At 44.0% G+C, this 16,411-nt stretch overlaps 1 protein-coding gene across 1 annotated transcript; it reads left to right on the forward strand.

The window, feature by feature from the left end:
• The first annotated feature begins 4,240 nt into the window (after positions 1 to 4,240).
• Positions 4,241 to 6,911, forward strand: IFT70B (intraflagellar transport 70B). Its single transcript, XM_063118600.1, has one exon. It carries the CDS (start codon positions 4,270 to 4,272, stop codon positions 6,274 to 6,276), a length of 2,007 nt encoding a protein of 668 aa, XP_062974670.1. The 5' UTR covers positions 4,241 to 4,269; the 3' UTR covers positions 6,277 to 6,911.
• The last annotated feature ends 9,500 nt before the right edge of the window (positions 6,912 to 16,411 follow it).

The raw sequence follows: 16,411 nt of genomic DNA on the forward strand, positions 1-16,411 counted from the left end.
CATAAGTCGCCACTATGTTCAAATGGGCTTTCTTCCAAGGAAGTGTCCATGTTAAGACTATGGACTCTTTGAGATGGAGGGCTCCTAGTGCCACCAATCACTGAACCTCCACTGTCAAGTACAAGCGGAATTTCTGTACAGTGCCCTCTGTCAGGAGAAGCTGCTGCTACATGCAGAGCCCTTCCAGCCACACATGTAAGCACAGATGCAGCCAAAGCTCTTCCTTCCCCTTGCTGGTCCCTCTGACCATGTTCTTGATACCAAGGGTCAGTCTTTCTTTCTTCTCTGGAGTTGCACAATTCCGGAATTCCAAAGGTTCACTGCTGTGCTTTTACCCCTGTGTAAGCACATGTGGCCCCAATTTGGATTGAGAACATGGTGTTCCAGGAGCAGAAAGTTTTAAAAAAAACCATGCCGGTTCAATCCCTGGAATCTCCAAGTACAGCTGGGAAAGCTCCTGGCTGAAACCCTGGAGAGCTGCTGCCAGTCAATGTCGACAACACTGGGCTAGATGGACCAGTGGTCTGACTTGGCATCAGACAGCTTTCCAGTGTCCCACTTCTATCCTGCAAACAATGGTCAGGGTTAAACCACCACCTCACCCGTCACACGCCACCTCTCCCCAACAAAGGGTGCCCTTCCATCACTCTCCAGGGTAGAAGTGCCATTTGTATGAATTCTCAAGTACGAAATGGCAGGATACTGCAAAAGCCAGGACAGTAGGGCTAAGGGAAGGGAACCTCAATTGCCATCTGGGGAACCTCAGAAGGCTGGATTCAGGCCCCAGGCAGGCCAGGTTTGGCCCCTGAGCCTGAGGTTCCCAACTCCTGCTTTACAAGGTGTGCAGTTTTTGTCATCTTTGGAAGCTGAAAACCTAAACTGCATCAAGAAGTTGCATTTCCTTGGCTTTACTTGAACAGTGTGAAACCCCGTGAAGGGTTAATTCTGTAGCTCTTTATACCATTGCACTGCATTTATTGCTTAACCAAATTACAGTATTAATTAAAAGGCCCTACTAAAAGTGCTGCCTATCAGCCTCTGATCTCCAAGGTCCTATCAAAAGTGAATGAAGGAGGACAGTAAGAGCAAGAGGAAATGGCCTGGGCAATTCTGGTTTGTGATTTGTGTTTTCATTTGAACGTGACCCTCCATCTGCTATTGTTGAATGCTTTCTTCACCCTGCAGATCTGGAAGCAGATTGCATGAATACAAACTGTAGACTTCTTCTGTCTCAGATGCTTATGACAAACCTCACTGTTGCCGGGCTCAACATAAACCCTGTGTATTAGATGCCATGCAACCAACTGCATACTTCAACCTTCCCCAACCTGTTGGCCTCTAGAAATTGTGGACTTCAGTTCTCATCTGCCCCAGCCAGCATGGCCAATGGATAGGATTGCTAGGAGTTATAGTCTAAAACATCTAGAGGACACTAGGTCAAGAAAGACTGCTATACATATTTCCTTGAAGTGCAACCCTATGTATGTTTAGACAGGACAAAAGTCTTACAATTCCCAGTATTCCTCGGTCAGGCATGAAGGCTGGGAAGTGTTATTGGAAATTTTCTGTCTAAATATGCATAGGACTGCACCCTTAGTTGTAGTTCCCCCTCACACCTACGTGAACATTCTATTGTAGTTCTTTTGTGTTTTTCAAATGTCTAAAATAATGCTTAATAGCATTATGCCATTTTCCAAATACACCTAAAGATTAAGAAACCTTCTGATTTTTTATTTATAATAAAAAAAATAAATCTATTTTTACAGAAGTAGTGAACATTTGAAAGCAACTGTTTGAAGGGGGCTTTGAATCTAACCATAAATCTATATCCACACAGCATATGAACAGTGTAGTAAATGTAATACAGAGTGCAAAGAACACATATTAATATTTTAGTGACTTCAGCTAGAAGGTGGAAGTCCATTAGCCTGAGAAGTGTAATGTTCCATGAAGCAAAACAAAGATGATTGGAAAGTATTAGGGGTTTATACTCAAATAAGCTCTTCGCTGTTGCATGCGCTACTTGCACTTTAACTGTGTGTCCGTCCACAAAACTATCAAAGGCTCGCTGCACATCCTTTTCATGAAAGCTTTCATCTGGTTTGTGGGATCTAATTAGTATTTTACTAGAGCCCCGAGATCCAACAACTGGCACCTCATGCAAAAGAAGACATACACTTAAAATTAAAGAATTCTGAGCCCAGGAATTTGGTTTGAGTGTGAAGGACTGAATGGAGCTCCCAGTCCTTCCACAAGCTTTCAGTACTATAATTTAGGGTAGAGTCATTTTGTTGTAACTATTGTTACACAATTGGGTATCAGAAAACCTAGCTGATTTATCTCGAATCATCCAGAGATCTACCAGTACATCCAAGCCTACTTTCTGCTCACCAGGTCTTAAGGAGCACAATCTTGCTAAGCAGAGTGATGTCATATTGGTACTATAATAAAACCAGCTTGTAAAACTCAGTTGGATGAGCCTTTGTAAAAGACAGGAGGGTTGGCAGTCTCTTAAGGACAGACCTCCTTAGTCTTTCCAAACTTTCACTAGTCATGCTTTTAGCTCCTTTTCTTCTCTCCCCCACTTTCCTTTTGTGCACATACCTCACACTACCCTCCTCCTATATGGGTGATCATACACAAAGCAAGACCGAGTCTCTGTAGCATTAATACTTGTATAAAGGAGGCAATTTTAGTAGGCCCAACTTTCCTCACTCCTGCATATCCATAGAGATAGAGTGGGTTCTACCCAGTGTTAATCCTACTTAGAAATGAATGGGACTTGTTAGACTAATATTGGATACAACCGAGAGGCTCCAACCTTTAAGTAGCACTGATTTAAGTAGCACTTAGTTTGATTTGGGGTCTCTTATGGTGACAGAGAACATAACATTTGCATGGAAGTCAATGAGGCACAATACATCTGGGGGGGGGGGGATCTACACTACTGCTTTTAAAGCGCTTTAAAGTGCTTTGAAAATGTTTTGAAACCTGTATATGCAGTGTGTCCTGGGCCCCAACAGTTGTCAAAACTGTTATAAAGCGCTTTAAAGCAGTAGTGTAGATCCCCCCCTGGATTCAATTGAATGGCTTTGGTGAAGTGAGTGAGTAAAGAAGGTGGCAATTTCACAACAACTTCTTAGCTGCCTCTCCCTTTGGATTGAGGCAGGGAACAACATTAGTACAATACAATATAAATCAAATACATAAAATTAATTAAAAGAGCACATAATTTTTTTATTTTATACAACCCCCCCCCCATTAGTCTTGCCTTCTTTTGCAACTTAAGGTGGGTTTCACGTGGGATCTCTTTGGCCCAGTCAGAACTTAACAAACAGTGTGGCCAGATGCACGCAATGGCCATTTGTGTGTAATTTGTTGTGTGTAAAAAGTTGGGTGGTTATATTTCACCAATAAAAATCATGTAGGTAAATGTTTGGAAACATGTTATTAAAGAGTTGTTGTAAGCAACCATCAAATACAGCCCTGCTTGAAATATAAGGTTCAAAATATACAGTTCATAATACAAGATGGTTGCAAACTCCCATCTCGACATGCGATATGAAGACATCACAACTACCCTGCAATATACCACTCTCACTAACCCTTTGCAGTTAACCCCACGCCACCAATCTGCGGGTTTTTAAAGCAGGCTACATTACAGGTTTATTAGCTACTCTTTTGCAACTGCCCCTTCAAATAACACTGGATAGTTTATTTCTCTCTTTCCAATCAATGTATGAATTTCCAGGACAGTTGAGAATTAAAATTATTCATTTTTTAAAAAGCGAATCATAACGGAGCAAGGCCTACAGGCACATTCCGTCCTCCTTCTAACGCTCTACGGCTCCAACGTCACAAGCCCCCAAAACGTGTTCCGTTTCTCTTGCCGAACCCCTCCATAAAAGAACTACATATCCCAGAATGCTCGGAGGCGAAGAATTAGTCGTGCGCATTGAATGCTGGAATACGTAGTTCACGCTGCCGCCCGTCGTTCACACGCGTTTGGCAATCGAAGGACGCGCCTCATTCCGAACTTAGGGGGTACTCGGCAACGTCACAGCTGCGTAAGAAGAGATGAAACACAGGTGAGTAAAAACGTTGGTTTCCGTCGCGTGCGCAGATGTCGGTGGGCAGCGTCGTAACGTTCTGTTCCTGGGAGTGCCGTTGCCATAGAAACCGACGCCGGGCTGGCGGAGCTTCTTCCGTTTCCGGGGGCGGCCATTGCCTAGGCAACGCTTTCTGCGTGAAGCCGGAGGCCTGTCCAGGATGGCCTCGGGGGTCGCTCCCATAGCCGACGGGGAATTCACCGCGGCAATTTACGGGCTGATTCGGGCCGGGCGGTTCGCGGAGGCGGTGGGGATCTTAAGCAGCGAACTGCAGCGGAGTTGCCGCTCCCGCGCAGGCCTGTCTCTGCTCGGCTACTGCTACTACCAGCTGCAGGATTTCGCGGCAGCGGCCGAGTGCTACGAGCAGCTGGGCGCGCTGCACCCGGAGCTCCACGAGTACCGGCTCTACCACGCGCAGGCGCTCTACAAGGCCGGGCTCTACGCCGAAGCCCTGCGCGCCACCGTCCCGCTGCTCGACGTCCCGACTTTCCAGAGCCGAGCTCTGCGCCTCCAGGCGGCCGCCCAGTATGCCCAGGGCGACCTCTCCAGTGCCAAGGCCCTGGTGGAGCTGCAGCTGGCAGCGGCCACGGAAGGGAGCCCCGGGGCGGCTGAAGACCCCTCGGAGCTGCCGGATGCGGAAGTGAACATGGGCTGCCTGCTGTACCGCGAAGGGCAGCACGAGGAGGCTTGCAGCAAGTTTGCCTCGGCCATGCAGGTGCTCGGCTACTGCCCGGAGCTGTCCTACAACATGGCGCTGTGCTGCTATGCCGCCAAGCAGTACGCCCCTGCCCTCAAGCACATTGCAGATATCATCGAGCGGGGCATGCAGCAGCACCCGGAGCTGAGTGTGGGCACCAACACTGAGGGCCTGGATGTCCGCAGCGTCGGCAACACTTTGCTCCTGCATCGCACAGCCCTGGTGGAGGCCTTCAACCTCAAGGCTGCCATTGAGTATCAGCTGTGCAATGTGCAGGCATGTCAAGAGGCCCTCACAGACATGCCACCCCGGGCTGAGGAGGAGCTGGATCCAGTCACCTTGCACAACCAAGCTCTGATGAACATGGATCGGCGGCCCACTGAAGGCTTTGAGAAAATGCAGTTCCTCCTGCAGCAGAACCCCTGCCCACCAGAGACATTTGGGAACCTGTTGCTTCTTTACTGCAAGTACCAGTACTATGACTTGGCTGCAGATGTGCTGGCTGAAAATGCTCACCTCACCTATAAGCTTCTGACACCATATCTGTACAACTTCTTAGATGCCATGATCACTTGCCAAACTGCCCCTGATGAGGCGTTCCATAAGCTTGATGAACTGGCAGGGGCCCTAACGGAGCAGCTGAGAAAGCTGACCAAGGAGGTGCAGGAATCTAGGAAAAATCGAGATGATGAGGCTCTAAGGAAGGCAGTTAATGAGTATGATGAGACACTGGAGAAGTATGTCCCTGTCTTTATGGCTCAGGCAAAGATTTATTGGGACATGGAGAACTATCCCATGTTGGAGAAGATGTTTCACAAGTCAGTGGACTTCTGCAAGGATCATGAAGTGTGGAAACTTAACGTGGCTCATGTACTGTTCATGCAAGAGAACAAATACAAAGAAGCCATTGGTTTCTATGAGCCTATTGTAAAAAAGCACTATGATAATATCCTACAGGTCAGTGCCATTGTGTTGGCTAACTTGTGTGTTTCCTACATCATGACTAGCCAAAATGAAGAGGCAGAGGAGCTGATGAGGAAAATTGAAAAGGAAGAAGAGCAGCTCTCATACCATGAGCCTGATAAAAAGATCTACCACCTCTGCATTGTCAATCTAGTTATTGGGACTCTCTACTGTGCCAAAGGGAACTTTGACTTTGGCATCTCCAGGGTGATTAAGAGTTTGGAGCCTTACAACAAAAAGCTTGGTACAGACACTTGGTATTATGCCAAACGATGTTTCCTGTCATTGTTGGAAAATATGTGTAAGCATGTGATTATGGTGCGTGACAGTGTCATTCAAGAATGTATCCAGTTTCTTGAGCACTGTGAAGTGTATGGCCGAAATATCCCAGCTGTGATTGAACAACCTCTTGAGGAAGAGAAGATGCACAGTGGGAAGAACACTGTGACCTATGAAGCCAGGCAGCTGAGGGCACTGATGTATGAAGTGATTGGGTGGAACAAATAATTGCTCTGGCATTCCCATTCAAAAAGGATCAGTGAGTTACTATATACATGGGGTAGTATCCAACAGGGCTGTCGTCCTGTCCTGTTGATTCCATTGCACAAGCAGGATGCACTATCTGCGAAATGGATATTTAACCCTCTCTCTAGGAAACCCCAAAACTAGCAGAAACACTCAATTCTGGATCAGGGCAGGTTAGCAGAGCTCTGTTGACCTGCACCGTTCCATAAATGAACTTTTTCTGATTGTTTTGTGTTCTTCCTAGAAGTACTAAATCTCTGTTGTGGTGGGTCTCACTTGTGGAACGGAATCTGTGTGGAGCACAGCAGAAGCAGCAGGGGTGCAGCAGCCCATTGGCATTGGACGTGGCCCCATATCTATCTATAATCATATGCATTGGTTTCCTGAGGGTTTTTTTGGTAGTCAGTTGTAGTATTTTAAATTAAAATTTACTATTTGTACCAAATTACTCAAGGACCAATAGCATCCTCAGAGACTTTGCCTCAATATTTGACAATCACATTTGGTAGGAAATATTGAGCTAGCTTAGTATATATCATCATTATAGTTTAACTCTCTTGTACTGGTTAACATTTATTCATTATTATTTTTCCTATTAAGAAATTACCTTCTTTAAAAAAACACGCTACCATAGATATTTCTAAAATTTAACAAAAATAAACAGAAATGTGGTTTCCAAAATAAAGTAGAAACTTCTGCTGCCTGATTGTTAATGTCTTGCCACTTTGGAATGAAGAAATGATGAGGGATGTGACTACATGATTCCCCACCCCCCCACCCCGATAGCAAATAGTAGCTTTGGGGGTTTCATCAGAGAAGAAACACATGGATAAAGAGGTAACCAATTGCACTACAGTCTGGACCTGGATCATGCTCCACAACTGCTATTTGCAAAAACTTAGAGAGTCATTCATGCATCTTCCATAATGTGTTGGTTTTGGTCTGAGAAGAGATTAAAATTATCGTTGTTATACAGACAAATTAAACATCCTCCGATCTGAAACTCTCAGGTAACCATGAAGTTATATCAGGTTGTATCCAGACTTAGACATACTTGAGTTAGTCCCAGTGATTTCTGTGGTTCTGCTCTAAGCATGACTAAGTCTGGATCACATCCATGCCTAACTAAGGTCATAAGCCTTCCTGCAGCGATGTGTAAAGTTCTGGCAGTGGAGACTCCATGCAACAACACAGAGAGATATACTGCTAGATACACAAGCCCCTGCCTACCCTGCCATGGTGACCATCCAGCCTTCAGATACAGCTTATAAGTGGAGTTTCCTCCTAGACCACTCATGGACCTTGTTTCCCACCAGAGAAAGCTTGGATGTAGTGACTTAAGGCTGGAAGACTTTCAGAAATCTAGAATCCTTCTGTAGGGACCTTTCTCTTGGAATGAGTAGTCTGTGTAGGAGGATCCCTAGGTTGCTGGTTACCTGGATGGGTGGGTGGGAGAGAATGGAGGCCCTTAGGGTTGTTGTTGTTTTGCTGTGTTGGGAAGCAGTTGTGGCCTCTGCTGGTTGGGCCATTCAGTGCTGATGCTATGCCTGTACATTAGCATCTGGCAACCTGCTTGGCCTGATGATGTTTCTTGTTTGCGCCCTTGCTGGTTACGCCTAGGCTTGGTCTTTCTCTCTCACTTTCCCTCTCCCTCCCAGCATTGCTCTTTTTCTGTTCCTTCCCAGCCCATTCTTCACAACACACACACACAACATTTTCCCAGCTGGGGCCACTGATGGCAGAGGAGGAAGTAGGAGTGGCAAAGTGAATGAGCTTGGAGTTGAGGAAAGGGGTGTGAGTGTGGATAGGCTGAGCAGAGTAATTCTAGGTAGGTCTGCTAAGTAGTAGAGATGTGAAGGCCTGGGGAAAAAACGGGAAAACCCTATTTTTCTGTCCCCCACACCCCCAGGGTCGTTTCGTTTTTCCCCCAAAAAGTGGAAAATTGAACAGCTTTGGATTATGAAATATTTTCTTTAAGAATTTAAGACAAAGGTTTTATATATTGTTACCCAGCCTTTACTCCCCCACCATATTATGTTTTCAAATACATTTAAGTGAGTTATTTCTTGGATAGCCAGAGAAGTGGTGATGAGTAATGCCTTTTTTTTCTTTGCTAAACACTCAGTAAAGCTGAGTATTGATTTGAATGCAGCATGAGTTCACCTAATCCAAGCTTGCAAGTGGCCCTCTGGAAGTACCAAATTGCTTATTAGTAGGTCTGTGAAACCCAAGTACCCAAGAATAAGCTCCATAAGTACCAAAAGTCAAATAAGCTTCGACTTTTTGGAAGTGGAAGTTGATGCTAACAGTTACACAGCAGTAAGAGAAGGCAGGATTAGACTACTACAGCATATTTCAGTGGTGCCTGAAGATAGGACACCGTTTATCTCTCCCTCCAGAAATCAAAGGAGAATGAAGATTTATACAAATCCAACATTGCCTGTTAATCAAAGTGTGCAGAGAGAAAAATAATATATGAAATACCGTCCATATATTTTTTAAAAATGTTTGTTCCTATTTGGTGTATTGTTTCCTTGAAATGCTGATACACTTATAGCACAGGTGGAAAACTACATTAAGAATCCAGCCCCCTGCAAACTGGGCACTCTTCAGTGGGCCTCACCCACTGATGTCATGACCCCCTCCCATTTTGTAGTTCCCTGTGGAGAGAGAAACAGGTTGGTGTCCTGTCAGTGTAGAGAAAGGGTCCTGGTCAGTTCAGCACCCCCTTTGTCTCTCACCATCCCATGCAGGACCTCGGGGTGGGTGGGAGCAGTATGCGGGGGGTGGAATACTCCCTGTTATCTCTGATCTGTAATTGGAGATAACAGCAGTGATTCCTCCAGGGTGCAGGGCTCAGAGGCCTACCCTGCCTTTGGGAGGAATTCATGGAGGCTTCATGGGCTGAAGGTTCTCCATCTCTTACAAGCTTCAGGCACATTTTAGAAAGCTAAACAATGTTCCAGTGGGGCCAAGGGTCTGCAAGGCTTAGCATGAAACAATAAGACGCTGGTCTGGTTCATACTCTACCATGCAAAAACATGCAATACATTCCCTCTGGAACATTTGATGGAAGCTGATCACATGGACAGAGCTAGCAAAGCTGTCACAGGAACTATGAAGTGAACACACTCCCAATCACACTGGATCACCTTCCTTCAAATATTTTTGGGAATTAAGTTGATGCTCCCTCTTTACTGCTATTGCTAAATGACTGTCTTCTGAATGGTCTTCTGAATGTACGGTACTTCATTCCAGCAGTACTTAGTGCTGTTGCTCCTTCCTATATTAGTGAAAACAGCTGATCACTTGCCGCTTTGGGACATCAACCATTGTATATATATTTTTATCCCAGCACTTAGGGATAGTCCTACTAAAGCCTAATCTATTGGTCTGCTATCTTTTCCCGTATTCTAACTGAATCTTGTGACTAAATGCAGGGTTTGCAGCTTCCACATCAGCCAGCTTTGTTCCCTGCTTTGTTTAACATCTAGGCCCTTTCTACACCTAAGGATTATCCCAGGCGAATGGAGGGATCGTCCCTGCCTGCTCCTGGGATCCCCTGTGTGTCATTTGGATGCACAGGGACGATCCTGGGGGGAAAGGCAGGTGTAGAAATGGCCCTAGTCCGATGAAGAGTTCTGAAGATCTTGAAAGGTTGCTCACTATTACATGAAATTTTGGTTGGCCTAATAAAAATATTGCCCTACCCTGCATTTACTTTGGATTTTGGATTTTTTTCTATAATAATGCCAAGAGTCAGTCCTTTGAAGGTGCCAGCATCTGGTAATCCTGGACTCATCACATGGCTGAAACCTATGGAGACTTGTGGCAAATGTGGTACTGTAGTCACCTGTTTTTACCCTGTATGAAACTGTTTCCCATTTCAAATCCTGTTCACCTCCATGAACAGAGCAGCCAGCAGTAAAACATGTTTCTAATTTATAGGGGGAATTGTACCATATATTGTTCAGCATAAACAGCATGACCTTTACAAAAAGTTTTTAAAAGTCACTCCGCATTACAGGGAACGAAGTGCAGGCTATGTGCAATGACACAGGGAATAGCGGGGCTTTGTTTAATAGTCGCTATGCATTTTCTGTAAAAGTCAGTGGACATTTAAAAAAACAAAATCCTGTGAGTTCAAATGTTGAATGCCCTCTAAGCAATGGAAAAGCAGAAAAGAGGTTGTTGTTTTTAATGGTTTTACTGGCTATGCTATGATGTTTATGAGCTTCAAAATCAGCCTTTATGATTCCATGGCCAATATTGCTTACTGGAATGTCAAGCTCCTGTCCATTCCTATGACCCTAGGGGCCAAAACCCACAGATACTATTATAAGCGATGAAGGGTGACAGCCCGCTGTAGGGTATGCATTTTCACATTGCATGTCTCTGTTGTTACCTCTGAACTCTATTGGGTGTAAAAATGGATGGATATTCCCCCTGCTCTTCTATTGGAACTTGCTGCAGGGGGGGTGGGAATCCTCCAATGAAACTGATTTGTAATACGTTAAGGATGAATGAAAGAGTAATCTGCAAACAAGAAGTGGTAGCTTACAGTGCAATCCTATGCATGTCACAATTCATTGAAAAATGGCTTTTTCAATTAATTGAACAGATTCATGGGGAATGTTCTAGAAATTGGTATTAGCTAAATGGCGAGAGGTGGTATTACCTCTGAGTCCCACATGGCGGAGACAAGTAACTGTTGCCTTCATATTCTACTTGTAGACTTACCAGAGGCATTTGGCTAGAAACAGGCATTTGGTTTAGAAACAGTGGAGACAAGTAAGTTGCCCAAGGCCACAAACTGAGTACAAGGCAAAGATGCCCCATGAGCCTTGAACATCAAACCATTCCTTTGACCCAGCATTTCCTAATGCAACCTTTTACAGAAGGCAAACTACTGAATGATTTGTCCAGGGGGGGGATCTACACTACTGCTTTAAAGCACTTTATAACAGTTTTAACAACTGTTGGGGCCCAGGACACACTGCATATACAGGTTTCAAAACGTTTTCAAAGTGCTTTAAAGCGCTTTAAAAGCAGTAGTGTAGATGAAGCCTAGGAACATAAATTGAGTACAGGACAGAGGTAAACTCAAACACTATTTCCTCTTTGATTAATTCTCCCGCCACCAAATTCATTTTCCTCCTAGATCCTTCCCTCCCACCCCAGCCTGCATCCCCCACTCACCCTTCCTCCATCAATCTCTGCAACAGCACAGGCATCCATGTCATACACAATTGTTTTCTAGGGCAAGCGGGAAGTGAACTCTGCAGATCCGTTTAGCTCTCCTCTGCAGATTCACTGGTGGTGTAGCCTCAAAATACCCATAAATTGTAAAACCTGGCTCCATTGTTTGTTGACTGTTTTGTTTGGTTGTGTGTGTGTGTGTGTGTGTGTGTCTATCTTCAAAATGGTGGCCTTGGAGTACTTTGCTGACTGAATGAGGAGCCACCAGTAGATACAACATCTGTTTAGGACAGCTCTTTAAAACACCCACCCACCAATATTAATATACATTTCTTTGGAAGTGGATTAAATAAAAGTAATGAATGTATTCATTTTGATCTGAGATAAGTGACAATTATAAGAAACTTCTAATCGTGCTTCTCGAGGGAACTGCAGGAAAACAAGAACCAAGGTGGCACACTTGTGTCTTTCTTGACCTAGCCTTGAGTCTCTTAGGGTTTGTAATGTCACCAGCTGTGCGGGAAGATAAGACATCAAAGATCTATCTTCTCTCTCAACCTCTTTCTTTTCCTTTGTTATCTTTTTCCCCGTCAGTCATTTACAACCAGAAGAAGTGATAGCAGCTGTGGAATAGCTACCACCAAGATCAGATGTGTGGATAAGCTCTTTGATTGTGTAAGGCATCATTCCCGACCTCTCATCTCCCTCTGAGAATTCTGGAGCTGGAGGTCATTGGTCACACCTGTGGGGCTGAATGCCCTGAAAATGTGGAAGAGCCGCAGCCAGTAGCAATAGCAAGGTTATTCTAGCTCTGTCCGACAGGAGTTACTGTACAGCTTTCCAGTCTGTATTAAAGGGCTGGTGAAAGTCTTTACAGTAGCACAGGTCATGCCTTTGTCCCCAGGTTGCAAAAGCATTCCCTCCATCTTTCTTCCATTCCTCCACTCACAGCAAACGCTCTCTCTAGGGATCTTCCTTTCTCCCTGTCCATGTCATGCGTAGCATAGCACAGTCTGAGTGACTGCTGCTGCGTTATCAATCACTTTTTCATGGCTTGCCTTGCCTCTAGGAGAGAGACACGCACAGAAGGCTATTCAAACACTGCTGTAAGAAGCAGAGTGGAAGAACAGCATTCTCCGCATCCCAACACCCTGAATGAGAAAACAAAACCAACATTTTTTTAGTTCTGAAATTAATTCTACCAATCCTACTTAAGGTCACTGTTTCCGATTGTTAAGCCATCCTTGCCATGCAAAAATGCAGAGAGGTGTATGGATGGCACAAGGCGCCACAGCTCCTATCGGGAATTAAAAAATCTGCTTTTCTAGCACACAGCTGGATAACCTGTTCAATTTCAAAGCAGTCTTTACCATGAATATTATCTCACGGCCATTGCAGTACAGAAGATGTTAAATGGATAAACCAGCAAACATGAAGGATGCCATCGCATTTCACTTGTGAGGAAGCCCCACTGACTCCAAATGCACACGCATAGGAACTGCGTAGGACAGGTCTGCAGTTCTATCTGGCGGGATTCTCAGCTATTCACTAAAGATTCGTGAATGTTTTTACTAAGAAGTGGTACATGTGTCACCTACATTATGTGTAGGCTTTGTTGTTGCATTCCATTCTCATGTGCTCCTATAGAGCGTGATAGTGAGCCACAAATTGGGCTTCCTGATTCTCTAATAGCTTGTCCTCCCACAGGAGGGCAGCATCCTCCAAAGGATGAAGGTAAAACCTTTACAGAGCGAATGAAGCAAACCCTGAATCACTTATTCACTCCTAAGACAGAGAAACTGTATCCTGCTAGTTTCGGAGAGGAATAAGCTTCTGCCTAGAAGCATCCAATCTACTTCACATGTGACTGTACAGAATCACTGAGCTCAGCGTTCCCTCACTAAAAACACTGGCAGCCAAAGGCACTCAGAGCTCAACATTGTGTAGCTCACAATCCTAGGCATTTGATTGCATTTTGTTTCATGTATTTCGTAGCTGTATTTCAAGACTCTAGTCTTCGCACGGCAGGTGGCAATATAAAACAGTAAAATTCAATATTGATACATTATAAACCCACCTTAAATGTAAACCATTTTAAAATAAGGCTGTTAAAATACTATACAAAATACAATGCAATGCAGTCTGAATATGTAACAGCAGCAAATACAATCAATTGAAAGGCAGAAAAAAGGTAAGTTTTAAAATCCCTCTTAAAAGCCTCCACAGAAGACCCTACTGGGTATCTCTTGGGAGAGAATTCTATTTAAAAGGCATTCCTGGGAATTAAAACATGTTGCCTGGCTAAAATGTATAGAACAAGGCATTGAATTAGAGTGCTTGGCTTCATAGGCTGCTAAAGCAATTTGTAGCTTTTTGATGGCTAATGTATATTTTAAAACAAAAACAAGCAAACAAAAATCCCTGTGTGCTTTAATAGTTGGGTTTTACATTTTTTAAAAAAATTGGGCATCATCCAGTATTTGTTTCTTTATCCTAGGCACTTCTGAAGAAGTCCTTCCTTTTATCTTTCCTCAATCAGCATCATGGGATGACCCTGGATTCTAGTTTAATGAGAGAGGTAGGAAAAAAAATCTCCCTATCCACATTCTCCACATCATTTATAATTTTGTATACCTCTATCATGTCTCCCCCTACTTACCTTTTCTCCAAGCTAAGCAATCTCAGCTGTTGTAACCTTCCCTCATAGGGGAGATGCTCCAGCTCCTTGCTCTTTTCTGCACTTTTCCCAACTCTACAATATTCTTTTTTAGGTGTGGTGCCCAGAATTGTACATGATTTTCTAAGGCTGCGTTCAGACAACACAATAGTCAATGGTGGGGTAATAATCTGCTCAACAGTTGTTTATCTAGGGAGTAATCCCCACACAACATGATGAATTGTGGTGTGGATTAGGATCAACATGCTGACTTGACTCACTCATCCCCTTCTCTCTCTCCCTGCCTGGTTGTATCCCATTAGCCACTGCTGCCAAAAAACTATCCTGCTGGCTGGGCTAGAGCGGCAGCCACCACTTTGACTGCTCTGGCCTTGCAACTCTGTGGTTGATGAAATAACCAATGGTGGCCAAGGAAATAATTAACAGTGCCCTTCACACAAAACGATAACCCACAGTGGGTTAAATAACCATCCATTGACTATTTAAACCACCGTTGGTTATCATGTTGTCTGAACCCACTCTAAATGTGGTCACACCATAGGTTCATATAAGGGGAGTATGATATTGGCAGTTTTATTTTCAATTCCTTTCCTAATTATGTCCAACATTGGAATTTGCCTCTTTCACAGCAGCCGCACACTGCTTTGACATTTTCATCAAGCTGTCCACCACGACCTCAAGATCACTGCTAGCTCAGATCCCATCAGCTTATTTTCAAGTTGGGATTTTTTGGTCTCAACATCACTTTTCACTTGCTTACATTGAGCCACATTTGCCATTTTGAGAAATTTGAGAATTTATGACACTTTGTTCTTATAGTCCCTCAGCTGCTACTCAACAATTTGTTCTGAGAAATTTGAACCTCTTTGATCACCCTTTTTGTTAGAGTTAATAATATTGTAAACTTCATTATTTAATATTCGATCAAAGTCTGGAGGATTTATTTCTGTATTTTTCTTTATTCAAGTAGATTATTACACCAAAACTTGAAAAAGGCAATAATAATAATAATAATAATAATAATAATAATAATAATAATAATAGGCAACTCATTGAGTAATAAAGTCTGGTCCAAATAATATTGGACCAGACCAAAGAAGAGATAGTTTTCCTGCTATCTTCCAAATAAACTGCATTTTCTCATGTACAATCACAGCATACTTGAATGATCAATATAACGATTTCAACTGCACTAGAATTTTACTGAGAACAATTGACTGTGAGATCCAATTTCTGCTGGATAGAAATAAAGACCCCAATCCAACTAAAGGTAGCTATAACTAGGGGCTCATCTATACCTAGAGACTTTACGAGAGGGGGGAGGGATGATCATGAAGTTTTCTGCTTCAGCAATTGTCCTTCACAGGGCACACGCCAGCGAGTTTGCCCACAATTTAAGAAGAGCCGTTCTAGGGCGATTTTTTTATGACTCCTAACTCTTGCCCAAGAGTAGAGTTGTGATCATGTGCAAAGATGAGTGTTTTTTTTTAAAAAAAACACACACACTCGGCGCTGAAAGACCCCGAGATCCATCCAGAGGTGAGGGCGAGGGCATTGTTGACAATGCCCTCGCCCTCACCTCTGATACCCATGGGCTTGCTCCACATAGCTGGTTGCCTGTTTGCTGAGCCCTGCTACTCGCAAGGAACAGCAACAGCTTCACGAGGGGCGGGCACACCAGCTGCGCACCTCGGGGAAAAACTGGGACAAAAGCTGTCACCGATATCCTGGGAAAACTGAGGGGTCATCCCTGGATCACTGCAACATCAGCTGTGTGTCATATGGGACGACCTCAATGCTATTCTGGAATAAATGGATGGTGTGGATTAGGCTTTAGGCCTAAGTCCCACTGAAAGCAGTGGAAACAGTTTGTGTCATATCATGGCTTTCAGTGCAAGCATTGCAGCTAAACTTGATTAGAGCCTCTGGGGGTTAGAACCCACTTAAAAAGAAGTGCTAACACATCAGCATGTTCCTTATCTTTTATCCTGATCCAGCAAGGAGATCTGGGCACCCAGTTGACGCGGATTGTTATGTGCATTTTCTTCTGCATCAGATTGCTCTTCCAGGCATTCTTACAGTGGTTCTATGTGTCTTTTGATACAAGCAGGAATGTGCATGCCCATCTATGGCCAGTTGTTGCAGCTTCAGTTGAAACCACAGCTGAAACAGGCTCATTAGCATTAATAGTGAGGATGAACACTCAAACTGTCAAACACAATCCCATCAAAATACTTTTGG

The sequence above is a fragment of the Elgaria multicarinata genome, chromosome 2 (genome assembly GCF_023053635.1).
Source record: "Elgaria multicarinata webbii isolate HBS135686 ecotype San Diego chromosome 2, rElgMul1.1.pri, whole genome shotgun sequence".
In the NCBI taxonomy this organism is placed as follows: domain Eukaryota; kingdom Metazoa; phylum Chordata; class Lepidosauria; order Squamata; family Anguidae; genus Elgaria; species Elgaria multicarinata.